This window comes from Ornithorhynchus anatinus, chromosome 21 (genome assembly GCF_004115215.2).
Source record: "Ornithorhynchus anatinus isolate Pmale09 chromosome 21, mOrnAna1.pri.v4, whole genome shotgun sequence".
Classification (NCBI taxonomy): Eukaryota; Metazoa; Chordata; class Mammalia; order Monotremata; family Ornithorhynchidae; genus Ornithorhynchus; species Ornithorhynchus anatinus.
In genome coordinates this window covers 17,955,309-17,973,580 of record NC_041748.1, presented here as the reverse complement: position 1 = coordinate 17,973,580, position 18,272 = coordinate 17,955,309, and the positions used below count along the sequence as shown (strand labels likewise).

Sequence of the window (18,272 nt, the reverse complement as noted above, 5' to 3'; positions counted from 1 at the left end):
GGTATTTGTTGAGCACTTACTTTGTGCAAATCACTGCGCTAAGCGCTTACGAGAGGCCGACAGAACACTAAACAGCCACATTACCTGCCCACGACGAGCTTAGAGTCTAGAGGGGATTTGGAGGGACTGGACCCTTGGCCGGAAGTAACTCTTGCAGCCTGGAACCACCTAAGATCGGCCCAAACTACACTTGCTGGGGCCAACTGCCACTGAGGTGTACAAGATTCACATACTGTGGTCACCCTCGGGCTCTGGGACAGGTGGGATTCAAAATTCTTACATCCATATCTGTAATTTATTTATTAATATTAATGTCTGCCTCCCCCTCTAGACTGGAAGCTGGTTATGAGCAGGGAATGTGCCTATTTATTGTTCTATTGTCCTCTTCCAAATGCATAGTACAGTGCTTTGCACACAGTAAATACTACAATGAATGAATGATGTTCCCCCCTCCTCGTGGGTGTCAACTCAACGCACACGTGCAACAGCCGCTCCCAGTAACCGGGTGGTCCCCTAGCCGGGTTTTGGGAGAGCCCAGCTCAACCCTCGGGCCATCAGACTTAGGACTCACCTGGTCCAGCCCTGTACCAGGGGGCATTGCGACAATCGGTGTTACGCCACTTCTGAGAGGGAAAAGCCCAACGAGGCCCATCTCCCGGGGAGGACTTGGGAGTTTTGGAAGGGTTTAGCGGCTGACAGCCACGTGATGAACACCAGGTGGTCCCAGGGAGGTTACAGGTCAAGGGTGGCAGAAGGGAGATGGGCCTACGGGTAGGGCGTTTGCACTAGGCACCAGAGTTGAACAACGACACACAGGCACAACAGTGAAACACGACAATTGTTTATTACCAGATTCCCCCAAGTTTGCTCCTAATCCAGTTAGCAGGAAACGGCACTGGACATCTTTTCAGTGCTGACTTCAAATGACCATCTCTGTTAAACCGGAGGTTTAAAAAGAGCTTCTCCTTGAAACTTGGGGTAATCGCCATCACAGTAAAAACAAACTACTAAGAACAGGTCTCCCGGTATTACCAACACAGGAACAAAGGACTCTTGTAGTTTGTAAGAGCTAAAAATTTAGATCTGCCTTGAAAGCGGATTGCTCCCTGAGATGAGCGCATTCAACGACACAGAATGTATCTCTTCCAGAACAGAAAAATCTATATACAAAATCTTCCACCTCTCCTTCCCTTACCTGTATTCCAGAGAAGTAAACAGTGTCAATTGTCACGGGAGATGCGATACCGTGAAAAAGGTCTCACTGTGCTCTGCTAAGGCTTCCAACTTTCCCGGATTCATAGAAAGAAAAGTCACAAGTTAGGCACTATAAGCTAGCAGACAGAAAGTCTGAAATCAAAATGTAAAAACAGGCTCAGGGAAGGAAAAAAAAAATGGAAAAAAAAATGAAAGGTGAATCTTTCCCTTGACAAACCCTGGTTATTTTGGAGCAAACACACGAAATGCTCCCTAGATTCACCTAATTGTTTTAAAATAAAAAAATACTAACATTTCACTGCACTTTCTCTTAGAAAGGAAACTTGCTCAAACCTGGAATTCCTTGATTTATTGGAGGAGGTTTTCTGTTACCCTAAGATTTCTGGATCCCACGGTAACCATTTTGAGGCACTGTGCAAAACAGATGTTCTGTCACCCACCTTCACGGGAGGTTAAAGGTACATTCAAGGGTGCGGCATACTTTACCCCAACGCACGCCAGAGCACATTTTAAAATTAAACAGGGAAATCAGTCAAAACATCTTGAACCCCCCTCCGACCTGTCCGATAGAAATAAGTCGCGGTGGCTGTCAACATACAAAGTAGCTTTTAGACTGTATATACAAAGGTGCATTTTTTCAAACAAATCTCATTAACAGTAATGGAAATGCTTGGAAGGGTGAGGGAAAGAGAAGTATAAAAGGAGGTTTTATCATCAGTAGATAGCTTTAGGAGCCATATACGGCTACATTTAGCTTTAGCTCAAACGACGGTCAATTTAAAGAGCCTAGCTTCTGTGTTAGGCAAGCCAGTCAGTGAGCCGATTCTAAAGAGAAAAGAATGGTCATCAAACCACTGCTCACTCACTGTCACACAGGCTACTGCTCAAGGATTTACAAAACCCTAATTTTCCCTTTCACAAAGCACAAAGGCATAAGCCTATTACTCTCGAAGTTGTAGTTCTCCTTACATACATTCTTCAACGGCAGAGTCTCCGAAAGAAGACCACCAGAAACCACCACAGCCCAGCTGCAGTGTCTAGTTTCAGAGCTCTTTCCAGTCGATGGGTTTCTTGCCAGATTTCTTCAGCAATTCATTGGTTTTTGAGAAGTGTTTGCATCCAAAGAATCCTCTGTGCACCGACAGAGGGGAGGGATGTGCGGTCTGGAGTACGTGGTGGCGTTTCTATTCGAGGTAAGGAATAAGAAAAGATCAAATCCATCGATCAAATCCCAGCTCCGCCACTTGCCTGCTGGGTAACTCTGGGCAACTAAACAATAACCGTGGTATTTCTTAAGCGCTTACTAGGTGCCAGGCACTGTACTAAGCATTGGGGGTGGATACAAGCAATCAGGCTGCATACAGTCCTTGTCCCAGGTGGGTTCCATGGTCTCAATCCCCATTTTACAGATAAGGATACTGAGGCACAGTGGAAGGGAAGTGACTTGCCCAAGGTCACACAGCAGACAAGTGGCAGAGCCAGAATTAGAGCCCATGGCCTTCTGACTCCCGGGCCCATGTCCTATCCGCTAGGCCATGCTGCCTCTTCATTCACTTCACTTCTACGGGCCTCAGTTCCCTCATCTGAAAAATGGGGATTAAGAGCGTGAGCCCCAAATGGGACGTGGACTGTGTCTAATCTGATTATCTTCCATCTACTCCAGTGCTTAGGACAGTGCTGGGCACTTAGTAAGCTCCTAATGAATATCATAATAAAACCACCACCAAAGAAATCGACCAACAAAAAAAACAAACCAAACCAAACCATCAAAAACAAATGGTTGACTGATTTCTGATAGAAAGCAGTGCTACATCGGGAGATTTTCCTGATTTTAGCAGTAGCACTGATGACACAACACAACAACACAGAGCATGGATGAAGTGCAGAACTAAGGTGGGGGGGCTCCTGACCTAGGGGAGCTCATTTTTTGAAAGGGGACACAGACAAGCCCAAACTGCCAAACACAATAACAGAAGAAGAGACACAGATAAAAGACAACCTCGGGCTCGTGCCCTGTAGACAGCAAACTCGTGATGTACAGGGAACACGTGCGCTAATCCCGCTGTACTGTTCTCCCCGAAACGCTTAGTAAAGTGCTCTGCATATAGAAAGCACTCAGTAAATGCCATTCATCGACTGCTTGACACCACAACATTCATTCAATCATGTTTACTGTGTGCCAAGCACTGTACTAAGCACTTGAGAGAGGGCAGTACACCGACACATTCCCTGCCCGCAACGAGCTAATAATTTCAACACGTTTTAGGACTCTTGTCCCTGAGGGTCTAGAGGCTCACTGGATTCTGAGAATTCTTCAGGGTGAATTTAAGGGAAAACATGGTGAAAATTCCTAGAAATGTGAAGAGGGAAGGGAACACCATACCCTATCAATAGAGCTGCCTTTCTTCTGAGCGTAAGCTCCCCACAGCATAAAGACAAGCCCATCCAGGTTCTCGTTGAGCCAGGACACCACGGCGTCAGTGAACTGCTCCCAGCCCCTTTCCTTGTGAGAATTGGCTTGGTGTGCTCGGACCGTCAGGACAGCGTTGAGCAGGAGAACGCCTGCAAGAAAACAACAACAATGATGCAAAATGGACCGTCGAGACTCAGGAGGAATTCGGAAGACACAGCCATGGCGAAAAGACAGGAAAAGGTTGCTATGTTGTGTTTCTTATTTTGGGGGGGGGGCGGTGGGGTGGGATTCCTTGTTCAACCTGGGGTAGATATTTAACAGCGAGCGAAAATCCAGAGTGGAAGGACTGGGGGGGACACTATCACCCACCAATATCGGTCAAAACAACGGGAGAATTCGAGAGCCGGAGCGAGGGTCTCTCAATGGGGGGGGCGCAGGAAAACTTGGAAGGCAAAGTGGAGGTTTCAAGTCTGGCCAGTTATTTCTGGTAGTAACCATATCCCTTAATCAATCTACCGCATCAATTAATTGACCAACTTCCTCCCCCTTGACTATCACCACTGCTCTCATCCTTTCCACCACCTGACCCGATCTTTTTTCATTTAATCATATTGTGCACTTACTGGGTGCACAGCACTGTACTAAGCACTTGGGAGAGTACAACAGAACAAGAGACTCACTCACAGGGTCTTCTATCCACTCAGCCTCTTATAAGAACCCTCTCCCTTTGGCATCTCCCACGGACTCTTGGGTTAAAAAGGAAATGTCATTTTGGGCAGGGAACGTGATTGCTGTTTCTGTTGTTCTGTACCCTCCCAGGTGCTTAGTACAGTATTCTGCACATAGTAAGCATTCAGTAAATACGCCTGATTGACTGACGTCACTATAGCTTTTTTCTTGGAAGGACAAACAAGAGGCAGCACGGCCTAGTGGAAAGAGGATGGGTCTGAGAACCTGCAGGCCTCAGGTAAGTCATTTAACTTCTCAGGTTCCCCATTTCCTCATCTGGAGATTGGGGATGAGATCCCTCTTTTCCCTACCTACCTCTTAGACTGTGAGCCCTATATCAGATAGGGACTGTGTCATTTCATTCATTCAATTCAATTCAGTGGCATTTACTGAGTGCTTAGTGTGTGCTAAGCACTTGGGAGAGTACAAAAGAATAAACAGAACACTAACCTTCATTCATTCCTATTTATTGACCACTTACCGTGTGCAGACCACTGTATTAAATGCTTGGGAGAGGACGATAAAACAATAAGCAGACATTCCCTGCCCACAATGATTTTATCTAGAAGGAGACACAATGAGCTTAATCTGATTACCTTGTATCTACTCCAGCGCATAACATAGGGTTCTGGCCCCTTGTAAGTGCTTAGGAAATAGCATCATTACTGCTATTAAAAGTTTTTAAAAATCCCAAAATTGAGATCACAAATAGAGGATTGCCTAAACTAACCACCTTATGAGTGCCCCGAGGAAAAAGGAAACCACAAGTGAGATGAAAAAATCAAGTAATCTGGAAGAGACCTGAAATAATTTTCCAACAGGTGTTCAGGCTAGAACCAATAGTAATACCTTGCTTAGCCCAACCAGACAAATCTCCATGGCCAGGATGGGAGAAGTCTTCCACATCTGTAGACAGCTCTTGATAAATATTTTCTAAACTGAAAAAGAAAAAAAAAACAAACTCAGACCAAAATAAGGATTCCTGAAGAGTTCTTGTGAAATGTTGACTACCACCAACTTGGGTGTAGTTGTTACCAACTGAATGAATGGCTTATAGATTTAACCTTCAAATATTACCGCCTAATGAATACCTTAGGCTACAAATAATTCACATATATATGGTGGGTCCATTATTCTTCCTTCCTCCCTACCAATTAGCACGACCCGGGCCTAGGAGTCGGGGGACCTGAGTTCTAATTCCAGGTCCACCCCTTCCTTGTTGAATGTAACCTTAGACAAGTCACTTAACTTCTCTGGGCCACGGTTTTCTCAATCCATCATCCATCAATGGTATATACTGGGTGCTTACTGTGTGCAGAGCACTGTAATAAGGGTTTGGGAGAGTACACTGAAACAGAGTTGTCAGACACCTTCCCCGCCCACAGCCGGCTTATAGTATGGAGGACTCATCTATAAAATGGGGACTCAGTCAGCTGTATTTACTGAGCACTTATTGTGAGCAGAGCACTGTACTAAGTGAACACCGGTTTGCCACCCCCGCCCTCCACTTAGACTGTGCACACCATAGTGCTTAGACCAGTGCGTGGCTCAGGGTAGGCACTTAAATACCATCATTATTATCCTCATTAGGGAACGGGACCATGCCCAACCTGTATCTCCCCAAAAGCCTAGGACAGGGGTTGGTACATAATAAGCGCTTAATGAAAATCACATTACTTACTCGTTTACCACCCCCAATGGTGTGAGGGTCTAGCTCTCTTCCTTCCTCTCCCCCAGCCTAAAACACCCTGCCACTGACTCAGCTTCCCCACCATACATTGGGTTCCAGCTCTCTTTTCTGCTTGTTGCTGCTGCCTCCTAGGTCCACTCATTCATTCAATAGCATTTCCTGAGCCCTTACTGGGTGCAAAGCACTTGGGAAAGTGCAATATACCAATAAACAGACGCATTCCCTACCCACAATGAGTTTACAATCTAGACAGGGAGACAGACATTAATAGAAAGGTGCTGTCAGCCGGTTCATTTTACGCCTTCCGAGACCACTAGCTCAAGTTCCTCTCATGTGCCCGCTGACCGGTTACCCAGGGCCGAGGTGCCCCCACTCGCTCTCCCCACCCCTCCTGCCTGGGGAGGAGCCTGGGAGTTAGAAGGAACTGGGTTCTAATCTCAGCTCCTACCACTTATCTGCTGTGTGACCTTGGGCAAGGCACTTCACTTCTCTGTGCCTCAGTTCCCTCATCTGTGAAATGGGGATTAAGACCGTAAGCCCCATATGGGACATGGATCCATTCAACCTGATTAGCTTGTATCTACCCCTGTGCTCTATACAGTGCCTGGCACATAGTAAATGATGAACAAATACCATCATAAAAAAAAAGAGGATTGAGTTGGGACGGAGTATTATTGAATGTGGAATAGATGTGGGGAATGGACATCAGTAAGTAACGTCCTATTTACTTGCTGTTCTAGGAATGCAAATCTAGTTGGGAAATAAAGGTCAACAGTGACATAAGGTAGGTGGCTGAAGCTCCCTCAGGAATCATTTCCATAGATTGGTTGTAAGGAATGTAGCTTTGCCAGGAATGCCGGTGCAAAGACTTGACAGGGTCAGGTGAAAGCACTGCCATCAGTCCCTAGTTAGCATTATAAAGGGGATGAAACGCATCTATTTAAATGCACTTTTTTGGAATTGATTTTAAGCAGTTCAAATTGGTTCCCTATTAAGTGGGGTTGGCTTCTGAGTGTCATAGAAACTGGGAGGCCCGTGGAAAGAGCAGGGGCCTAGGAGTCAGAGGAGCTGGGTTTTAACCGTGGCTCTACCATTTTACCGCTGTGACCTCGGATAAGCCGCTAGTGTCTCTGTGCCTCAGTTTCGTCATCCGTAAAATGGGGATTAAATACCTTTTCTCCCACCTTCTCGGACTGGGAGCCCCATATGGGATAGGGATTGACCTAATTATCTTGTTTTTCCCCGGTGCTTAGTAAGCACTTACCAAATTCCACCATTACTTAGTATAATAGCTTACTTCCATTTACTTCGGCCTGTGCATTTTTAACAGCTTGACTTCCACAATCATCGTGAATTTCACCCACGTGAGAGAAGCTTGTGCTCTACTGTTCGGTAATTTACGAGCCATTTCTCTCAACCTTTTATTTGCCACTGAAAGGAGGGTGGAAAACCCAATTTTAGGGCAAAATGGGGGGTTTGCAGGAGAGCAACAGCCGGGTTTTAGGAGACACGCCCTGAATCCGGAGCTTACATTTTGATACTGTGCCGACACCGATGGAATTTTGATCCATGGTGACGGAGCCTCCCGTCCCGGATGACTGATGAACCTCGGTCCTGGGATTTCAGAGCCGAGACCCCGCCCAGAGAAAGTGTTTATAGCGTTAAAGGAACGTACTCTGCATCGCTGGCTGTCTCGTCTCTAGTAGCTCTGTTCTCAACGGGGCCTGGGGTCCACCGAGCGAGAAGCGGTGGAAGCCTGCAGCACACAGCCAAGTGCACAAAAAAGGCCTTCATATCCATGACCCGCTTTCAGTTGAAATGACCGTCAGCCCGCTGGCCTGTAAGCTCCTTGAGGGTGGGAATTGTGTCTACTAACTTTGATGTACTTTCCCTAGCACTTAGGACAAAGAGATGCACCCAGTCGGTGCTCAAGAAATGCTGCTGATGGAATAACTGACCGATTCAACCGCTGTGCCCAAATACTGCGACCTGAGGGGGGGTCATCGTCCTGGTAGCCACCACAAGTGTCCTCTAATGATAATAATAATTATGGTGCTTGTCAAGGGCGTACTATGTTTCAAGCACTGTTCTAAGCGTTGGGGTAGATATAGGTAGATATAAGGTAATCAGGTTGGACACGGTCCCTGTCCCGCATGGGGCTCACAGTCTTAATCCCCATTTTCCAGATGAGGAAACTGAGCCCTAGAGAAGAGAAGCGACTTGCCCAAGGTCTCACAACAGACAAGTGGCAGAGCTGGGATCATCCATTTGGCCACGCTCCCTCTTGGCCCACATTAGCCAGCTATTTTTTTTCCAGATTTCTCAAGGGCCCATCTCCCCACCTCCCGGAACAGCCTGGCTGGTTCTTGGATAGAAGACTTCACCACCGAGGGCGCGGTCCCGGCAGACATAGCCGGACTAGAATCCAGGTCTTCTGATTCCCAGGACTCTCTACCAGACCAACAGCAGGGCTGTTGGAATAGTGTAGATATGGGGCTGGGACAAGTAAGCCCCACTGTGGGGCAGAGACTGTGTCCAACTACATTAGCTTGCGTCTACCCCAGCGCTTTGTACAGGGCCTGGCACATAATAGGCGCTTAACAAATACCTCTATTATTATTACAAATTATTATTATTACTAGGACAAGTCTGACACTCCATGACAGTGAGACAGACTAGGACAGGTCTTAAAAAAAATAATCAAACTTAGCATATTGTTATTTTCTGATCTCGCTTCAGTGACCCCATGACAGGGACTATCTGACCTGTCTTCTAACTATCCAAACACTTGACACAAAGTAACCACTTAAATACTACAATTCTTAATTTTAATATCTTCAGGTGAGTCTAGTGGACTCCTTTTCAGGATCAGAAAAGGGCTCCAACTACCTCCCATCCTCAATTCTTTTCTTCTCCCAGTAGCCCAGCGGCTGAAGGAAACTCTGTCCCCCAAAAGCAACACTTCAACAACAGATAATTATGGACAGATGCTCCTTTCACCGGACTGGAAATTCGGCTGGAATTGTATCCATCTAAGGCGCAGCCAACTCTGCTCACTTTCCTTCTGTTTATTTCCACTGCCAAACGAGCAAGATGAGAGAATCAAGCCTAACAAGTCTGTATTTCACGTCCTGCTAATAGGTCCCTCTTTGGAAGGGAATTTGCTTCTCGTGACCGTTCGGCTCATTCAAGAGCTCCCCCTCCCTTTTTTTTTGGTCTTATGCTGTCGAGTCGTCTCCGACCCTCAGCGACGCCACGGACACATCTCTCCCACAACGCCCACCTCCATTTGCAATCGTTCTGGTAGTGTAACCACTGAGTTTTCTCGGTAAAAAAATCTGGAAGCGGCTAACCACTGTCTCCTTCTATGCAATAAATTCAAGTCTCCACCCTCGACTCTCTCCCGTGCCGCTGCTGCCCAGCACAGGTGGGTTTGGACTTATAGCAGATGGCCTTCCACTCGCTAGCCACTGCCCAAGCTAGGAACGGAAGGGACAGGCCTCTTCTTGACTCTCCCTCCCGTAGTCGAGACTGGTAGAGGACTGGAAACTCTCCAGATGCGACCCTGAGAGGGGTTGCCATTCTTTACCCTTTTTCTATCCTAATTCCCAGTAGGTATAATTCATTCAAAGAGAATCCCATGTCTGCCCGCTGTCAGAAGAGACCGCCACAATACCTGGGTGGGGGAGGCACAGGTTTCTGAACACTGAAGCAGAGTCCGTGGGCTTGATTGGGTCCATGATACGGATCTTGTCCCAAGATGACAACTTTGACCTACACGCCAACACCAACAGTTTATTTAAAAAACCACACACTGCAAATCACACAACTATAAAAATCGATGTTATTTATTGAGCATTTACTGTGCGCAGAGCACTGTGCTAAGCGCTGAGGAGAGTACAACACAACGGAGTAGGTGGACATGTTCCCTGCTCACACTGAGCTTACAGTCTAGAGGGGGAAAGGAAGGTCTGGAAAGGATCCAGAAGGAAAGTCTGAGAAGCAGTGTGGCCTTCTGCTTAGAGCATGGGTCTGGGAGTCAGAAGGACCTGGGTTTTAATCCCAGCTCCAACGGTTGTTGGCTCTGTGACCTTGGGCAAGTCACTTCACTGCTCTGTACCTCAATTATTCCATCTGTAAAATGGGGATTAAGACTGTCAGCCCCATGTGGGATGGGGACTATGTCCAGTCAGATTACCTTGTATCTACCTTGTGCTTAGTACAGTGCCCGGCACATAATAAGCGCTTAAATAACAAAACAAAACAAAGATCCCAAAACCCAGATGAAGACCAGCAACACAAGGAAACAATCGAGACAGGAAGTCGGGAAAGAATCTTGAAAGATTTTCCAAGTGTTCCTGGTAATCCTTCCTAGAGTTCCACAACCTTCCCTGTCAGAAGTCTCCCTTACAGCTAAAGACCTATACCTTCCGATGAGGTTGACACCTGACCTAGTGCCCAGCAACCCTTCACATTCATCCAATCCTATTGAGCGCTTACTGTGTGCAGAGCCCTGTACTAAGCACTTAGCACTGAACGCTTCTTCATCCAGCTCTCAGCCTGCTCTCCTCCCACACCAATCAGATTTGTTCCTTGAATCTTTCCTCCAGGGTTTCATAGGTTGCTCTTCCCGTTCTTCCTATCCCTGGAGGAGCCCTCACTCGGATGGATTCCAAAGAGGGTGTGATTATTCCCATATCCGGGGTTTAATGCAATCCCCTCCAGCTTCTTTAATGCTCCTCCCCACCTTTCCCAACCCCAAGGCACTCAGGCATATCGCTGTAATTTTCTTTATTTCTATTGATGTCTGTCTCCCCGCTTTTAGACTGTGAGCTTGTTGTGGGCAGGGAATGTCACTCTTTATGTTGCACTGTGCTTTCCTGAGCACTCAGTACAGTGCTCTGCACACAGTAAGCGCTTAATAAATATGACCGAATAACTTGATTTGGCCAATCCGTTGTATTTACTGAGAGTTTACTGTGTGAAGGGTACTGTACTAGGCGCTTGGGAGAATACACTGATATAATACTCTGCCCGCCCGCAAAGGCATCTCGATATCAAGTCAAGGATTATTTTTAATTAAAGAGAAGCAGCACGACATAGTGGATAGAGCACAGGCCTGGGCGTCAAAAGGTTACGGTTCTAATCCCGGCTCCACCACTCATCTGCTGTGTGACTTTGGGAAAGTCAATTGGCTTCTCGATGTCTCAGTTACCTCATCTGCAAAATGGGGATTGAGACCATGAGCCTCGCGTGGGACACCGACTTTGTCCAGCTCTGTTTGCTTGTATCCACCCCAGTGCTTAGTCAAGTGTTGGGCACATAGTAAGTGCTTTACAAATACCATCATCATCATCACAGGGTAAATTTAAGAGCTCTCTAAGGTGTCCAGGTGTGGCTCTAAAGTGCTACCGTGAAAGAGGGAGTTATCAGTACTTTGTCAATTACAATATATTGTAACATTGCAAAATTTAAGCAATCGTTGCAACAATACTGAGCTAAAGCAAAAGGTTATCTCACTTTAACACAATAGATGTTTGAATAAAAAAAAAAAAAACCCATTTGGAAATACTTAGAAAGATTATCAAAAAGTAGCAGGGCCTTGTGGAAAGAGCACAGATCCGGGAGGCAAGAGACTACTGACCCAATTTCAGCACCTCCATGGAACAAGTGACAACTTCTCTGGACCTAAATTTCCCCATCTGCTAAATTTGGATTAGATACCCACTCTCCCTCCCCCTTAGAGTATGAGCCCCGTGTGGAACAGGGCCAGTGTCTCATCTGACTGAACTCTATCTACCCCAGTGCTTGGCACACAGTAAAGACTTACCCAACACCAAAATTCTCATTAGCTATCCGAAGTGCCATACCCACCACCGGAGACCTGAACTGCGATAAGCGTTATAACAGTCGAGCCTGGGCTCTAATCCCGGTTCTACCACTTGTCTACTGTGTGACTTTGGGCAAGTCGCTTTACTTCTCCAGGCCTCAGTTTCCTCATAAGGATTAATACTGTGGGCCCCTTACGGGGCAGGGACTATGTCCAACCTTCCAATTAACTCGTACCTACCCCAGAGCTTAGAGCATTTGACACATACTAAGCGCTTGGCAAATACCGTTTAAAAGAAAATCAATGGTATTTGAGCCTTTATTCCCTGCAAAGCACTGTAGTAAGTGGGGGAGTAAAAGAGAATTGTTAGATACATCCCCTGCCCACAAGAAGCTGACACTGTTCTACTGGTTCAAAGCAAAAAAAATTAAAAAAAATAAAAATAGAGGCTAAGAACTGGAGTAATGCCACTCTGCTTTTTGACAGCAGCCCCAAATGATAGGTGAAGGTGTGGTGTGATGTTCATCCTCCTGGTTAGGGAGGCACCCAGGGTTTAATCTACAATGCCAAGGTAATGAACACTGGCAACTCTCCCTTTGACAGTTAATCTTCTCCGGGGGCAAGGGAGGCTGGGGGAGAAGAGGTTCAATAACAGAGAAGCGCTGGTCTTTTTGCCCAATTCAGATCCTAATCCAGCCCGGCTAGGAGCTCTGCCTCCTGATTCGTTCCCCACAGCTGTGAATAGAGTCAACCAAAGGGATGCCGGAATCAACGACCACTTGATTCCGTGACCGAGAACCCCCCACACTCCACCTGCTACACAAAATGCCAAAGGAACAGGAAAGATAACCTTTACCCCTTTTTACTACGTCAACAGGGCTGCCCTTTACCGTGGAAGTAATGAGTTCACCCCAATTCCCTAAGGTCTTGCTCACCAAGTAAGCAAGAGTGTATACTGACGGCTTACCGTGTGCATCGCATTTGGTTAAGTCCCTGGGAGAATACCACAGAATTAGAGTTTACGACCCCTGCCCTTAGGGACTACTTACATCTTTAATGTCACACATCTGGCTCCACGAGAAAACGTGTTCTGGAGGTGGATAAACAGTATGATGCTTTCTTTCTTCTGCTACAAATCCCATTAGCTGATTAGGAGGAAAGAAAATACATTAGCCAAACCCTGGACTAAGAAGATCTTTTCTAAATCATAAACGAACCCGGAAATGTAACTGGTAGATGTAGCTCATAGTTTTGTCAACGAATCTCTCCCAAAATGACCCACTTCCATCTGTACTCGTTCTGGTAGTGGATCCCAGGGTATTTAAATCCAAAAACAGACTCACATCGACAGGGTATCAGGCTATCTTAGTCTGCTTCATCTCCCACTCCACCCCTCCCAAGCCCCGTCAAGAGCTAACGGGGGCCATGAGTTGGCCTGAGCCGCAAGTGGCAAGAACACAGCCTTGGGAGTCAGAAGACATGGGTTCTAATCCTGGCTCTGCCCACTAATAATAAAATAATAATAATGATGATAACTATGGTATCTGTTAAGCACTTTTTATGTGCCAGGCACTGTACTAAGTGCTGGGGTGGATACCAGTAAATCGGGTTGACCATAGTCCCTGTCCCATGTGAGGCTCACAGTCTCAATCCCCGTTTTACGGATGAGGTCACTGAGGCCCAGAGAAGTGAAGTGACTTGCCCTAGGCCACACAGCAGACGAGTAGAGGAGCCAGGATTAGAACCCATGACCTTCCGAATCCCAGGTCTGTGCCCTATCCTTTATGCCGAGATGTACTTCCCAAGTGCTTCGTCCAGTGCCGTGCATCGAGTAAGCGCTCCATATGGTGGACTGAATGAGCGACTGACCCAACACTCACCCCCCTCCCCGGGGTTTGTTGTTTCCTCTGCAGGTCGGTCAAGCGGCAGCATTCGTTCATTCAATAGTATTTATTGAGTGCTTACTATGCGCAGACCACTGTACTAAGCGCTTGGAATGTATTCACTCATTCAATAGTATTTATTGAGTGCTTACTATGCGCAGACCACCGTACTAAGTGCTTGGATGGTATTCATTCATTCAATAGTATTTATTGAGCACTTACTATGTCCAGAGCACTGTACTAAGCGCTTGGAATGGACAATTTGGCCACAGAGAGTGGCCATCCATCCCTGCCTACTGAGGGGCTCACAGTCTAATCGGGGGGAGACAGACGGAGGAAAACAAGACAACTTAATCGCGATAAATAGAACGAAGGGGATGGACACCTCATTCACAAAATAAATAGGGTGATAAAAATCTGTCCAAACGAGCTGAGCGCTGGGGGGAGGGAAAGGGGGGGAAGGAGTGAAAGGGGGCTTAGCTGAGGGGAGGTGAAGGGGGAGTAGAGAGGGCGCAGAGGGGACAGGGGAAGCTCAGGCTGGGAAGGTGGCAGCGGCGGCAGCAGCAGCAGGACTGGCCTCTCCCCCGCACCTTGGAGAAATAAGGTTTGGCGAACTCGGTTCCGAGCTGTCGCTTCCAGCCTTCGGCCAGGCCTCCGGGGGCGTGGCGGGCGGCGAGCCTCAGCAGGGCGGCCTCCTTGTTCCTCCGGATCCGCTCCAACTGGTCGGGGCTGAGCGGCGGCGAGGCGGCGGCGACCTCCTCCTTGGCCTTCTTGGCGGGCGGGACCTGCGGGCCGCCCCCGAAGCACCGCGGGCCCGTCAGGGGCAGGATGAGCCCCCGCCGCAGCCGCGGCCCCAGCAGCCGCGGGAGCCCCATGGGGTCTCCGCCCGCGCCTGACCCCGGACCCCCGGGAAAGGATTCCCTCGCCCCCCCGGGGAGCCAGCCCAGCCGCGGAGGATCGCGGGAAATCCGGCCCCCCTCCCCCGGCCCACGTGGCCCCTTCGCGGCAAAAATCCCCGCCCCGCCCCCTTCCTCCCATTGGACGCCGGGCCACGGGGGGCGGGGCGTGGAGGAGCGGGCGGAGCCGCCATTGGCCCCGCCTGGCGCAGCTCCCTCCTCATTGGCTCCCGCCTCAGGCGGGGCCGTTTGGAAGGGGCTGATCCCCCCCCATTCATTCATTCATTCATTCGTATGTATTGAGCGCTTACTATGTGCAGAGCGCTGGACTAAGCGCTTGGAACGTATTCATTCACTCAACAGTATTTATGGAGCGCTTACTACATGCAGAGCGCTGGACTAAGCGCTTGGAACGTATTCATTCACTCAACAGTATGTATGGAGCGCTTACTACATGCAGAGCACTGGACTAAGCGCTTGGAACGTATTCATTCACTCAACAGTATTTATGGAGCGCTTACTACATGCAGAGCACTGGACTAAGCGCTTGGAACGTATTCATTCATTCAACAGTATTTATGGAGCACTTACTATGTGCAGAGCACTGGACTAAGCGCTTGGAACGTATTCATTCACTCAACAGTATTCATGGAGCGCTTACTATGTGCAGAGCACTGGACTAAGCGCTTGGAAGTATTCATTCATTCAACAGTATTCATGGAGCGCTTACTATGTGCAGAGCACTGGACTAAGCGCTTGGAACGTATTCATTCATTCTATAGTATTCATGGAGCGCTTACTATGTGCAGAGCACTGGACTAAGCGCTTGGAACGTATTCATTCATTCAATAGTATTCATGGAGCGCTTACTATGTGCAGAGCACTGGACTAAGCGCTTGGAATGTATTCATTCATTCAATAGTATTCACGGAGCGCTTACTATGTGCAGAGCACTGGACTAAGCGCTTGGAATGTATTCATTCATTCAATAGTATTCACGGAGCGCTTACTATGTGCAGAGCACTGGACTAAGCGCTTGGAACGTATTCATTCATTCAATAGTATTCATGGAGCGCTTACTATGTGCAAAGCACTGGACTAAGCGCTTAGAACGTATTCATTCATTCAATAGTATTCATGGAGCGCTTACTATGTGCAGAGCACTGGACTAAGCGCTTGGAATGTATTCATTCATTCAATAGTATTCACTGAGCGCTTACGCTGGGCAGGGCACTGGACTAAGCGCTTGGAATGGACAATTCGGCAACAGATAAGAGACAGTCCCTGCCCAGTGTAATCAGGGGAGACGGACAGACAAAATCCATTCTTTCATTCATCGTTCACAATAACAATGATAATAATAATAATAATGCTGGTATTTGTTAGGCGCTTCCTATGCGCAGAACACTGTTCTAAGCGCTGGGGGAGATACAGGGTCATCAGGTTGTCCCACGTGAGGCTCACAATTAATCCCCATTTTACAGATGAGGTCACTGAGGCACAGAGAAGTGAAGTGACTTGCCCACAGTCACTTATAATAATGATGTTATTATGCTAAAGCAGCGGCGGCTCCATGGAAAGAGCCCGGGCTTGGGAGTCCGAGTCCTGGGTTCTAATCCCGGCTCCGCCGCTTGTCAGCTGGGTGACGTCGGGCACGTCACTTCACTTCTCTGGGCCTTAGTGACCTCATCTGTAAAATGGGGATGAAGACAGAGAGCCCCAGGTGGGACATTCCGATCACCTGGCATTCCCCCCCCAGCGTTTAGAACAGTGCTTGGCACATAGTAAGCGCCTAATGATGATGATGATGGTATTTGTTAAACAGTGCTTGGCACATAGTAAGCGCCTAATGATGATGATGATGGTATTTGTTAAGCGCTTATTATGTGCCAAGCACCCTTCGAAGCGCTGGGGGTCATCGGGATGTCCCCCATGGGGCTCCCAGTCTTCATCCCCATTTTCCAGGTGCGGGAACTGAGGCCCAGAGACGTGGAGCGACTTCCCCAAGGTCAAGGAACTTGCAGCCACACACACCCCCCAGCGCTTAGTATAGTGCCTGGCACATAGTAAGCGCTTAACAAATATCATCATTATTAGTAGTACAGTGCGTACACATGATAAGCGCTTAAGAAATACCATCATTATTCTAGGGCACTGTATGGAACATAGTAAGCGCTTAAGAAATACCATCATTATCCTAGGGCACTGCTTGGAACATAGTAAGCGCTTAAGAAATACCATCATTATCCTAGGGCACTGCTTGGAACATAGTAAGCGCTTAAGAAATACCATCATTATCCTAGGGCACTGCTTGGAACATAGTAAGCGCTTAAGAAATACCATCATTATCCTAGGGCACTGCTTGGAACATAGTAAGCGCTTAAGAAATACCATCATTATTATAGGGCAGTGTCTGGCACATAGTAAGCGCTCAACAAATACCATCATAGTTATTAGTGCAGTGCCTGGCACATGGTAAGCACTTAAGAAATACCATCATTATTCTAGTACAGTGCCTGGCACAGGGTAAGCACTTAAGAAATACCATCATTATTCTAGGGCAGTGCCTGGCACATAGTAAGTGCCTAAGAAATACCATCATTATTCTAAGGCGGTGCCTAGCACATAGTAAGCGCCTAAGAAATACCATCATTATTCTACAGCAGTACCTGGCACAGGGAAAGCCCCTAAGAAATACCATCATTATTCTAGGGCAGTGCCTGGGACATAGTAAGAGCTTAACAAATACCATCATTATTCTAGGGCAGTGCCTGGCACATAGTAAGCGCCTAAGAAATACCATCATTATTCTAAGGCGGTGCCTAGCACATAGTAAGCACTTAAGAAACACCGTCATTATTCTAGGGCAGTGCCTGGCACATAGTAAGCGCCTAAGAAATACCATCATTGTTCTAGGGCAGTGCCTGGGACATAGTAAGAGCTTAACAAATACCATCATTATTCTAGGGCAGTGCCTGGCACATAGTAAGCGCCTAAGAAATACCATCATTATTCTAGGGCAGTGCCTGGCACATAGTAAGCGCTTAACAAATACCATCATTATTATTAGTACCCTGCCTGACACATAGTGAGTGCTGAACAAATACCATCATTATTCTAGTACAGTGCCGGGCCCACGGTAAGCGCTGAACAGATACCATTGACTTGCCCACGGTCGCCCAGCTGCCAAGTGGCGGAGGCGGGATTAGAACCCATGACCGAGCGCGGGCCCCTTCCCCCGGAGCCCCGCGCTCCCGCCGTTCCCTCAGGGAAGCCGCCTCAAGAGGGGAGGGGAGGGGAGGGGAGGGCGGCCATCCCTCCCTCCTTCCCTCTCTTCCGGCCCGTTTTGGGTCGTACCTGTTCTCCCTGCGAGTCTCCTGGGGCGGGGCCCGGCCCTTTGCAGTGGAGATGGCGCTTTCCTGCCGGGCCCGCGGCGGCCGAGGAGGCGAAGAAGGAATGGAGGGTCTTCTGCCCGATCATCTTGGCGCTGAGGAGAAGCGCGCGCGCCGGCGAACACGCCCACTGCGCAGGCGCCGGCGCGAGCCCCCCGGCTCGCCACGGATTTGGCGCCAAGCGGACGCGCATGCGCAGCGGGAATCTTTTCCTTTTTTTTTTT

General features: G+C 48.0%; 1 protein-coding gene and 1 non-coding gene across 2 annotated transcripts; both read right to left on the bottom strand.

Annotated features, from left to right (window-relative positions):
• Positions 1-825: 825 nt before the first annotated feature.
• On the bottom strand, positions 826-18,161 carry UNG (uracil DNA glycosylase). Its single transcript, XM_029049388.2, has 7 exons — positions 18,014-18,161; positions 14,351-14,545; positions 12,927-13,022; positions 9,724-9,821; positions 5,207-5,295; positions 3,599-3,777; positions 826-2,399 (listed from the first exon to the last, which is right to left on the bottom strand). The coding sequence occupies exons 1-7, from the start codon at positions 18,134-18,136 to the stop codon at positions 2,259-2,261; spliced, it is 921 nt and encodes a 306-aa protein (XP_028905221.1). The 5' UTR covers positions 18,137-18,161; the 3' UTR covers positions 826-2,258.
• LOC114806217 lies at positions 9,485-9,622 on the bottom strand. Its single transcript, XR_003754253.1, has one exon. It is a non-coding gene; the product is annotated as a small nucleolar RNA SNORA7 (small nucleolar RNA).
• Positions 18,162-18,272: the final 111 nt, after the last annotated feature.

Excerpts from the sequence above, each read along its gene's own strand:
- UNG (XM_029049388.2), bottom strand. The coding sequence starts at position 18,136 with ATGATCGGGCAGAAGACCCTCCATTCCTTCTTCGCCTCCTCGGCCGCC. Across the intron at positions 13,023-14,350 it reads CCAAACCTTATTTCTCCAAG|CTAATGGGATTTGTAGCAGA; the intron begins GTGCGGGGGAGA and ends CCTCCTAATCAG. Across the intron at positions 3,778-5,206 it reads GTCTGGTTGGGCTAAGCAAG|GCGTTCTCCTGCTCAACGCT; the intron begins GTATTACTATTG and ends GTTTTCTTGCAG.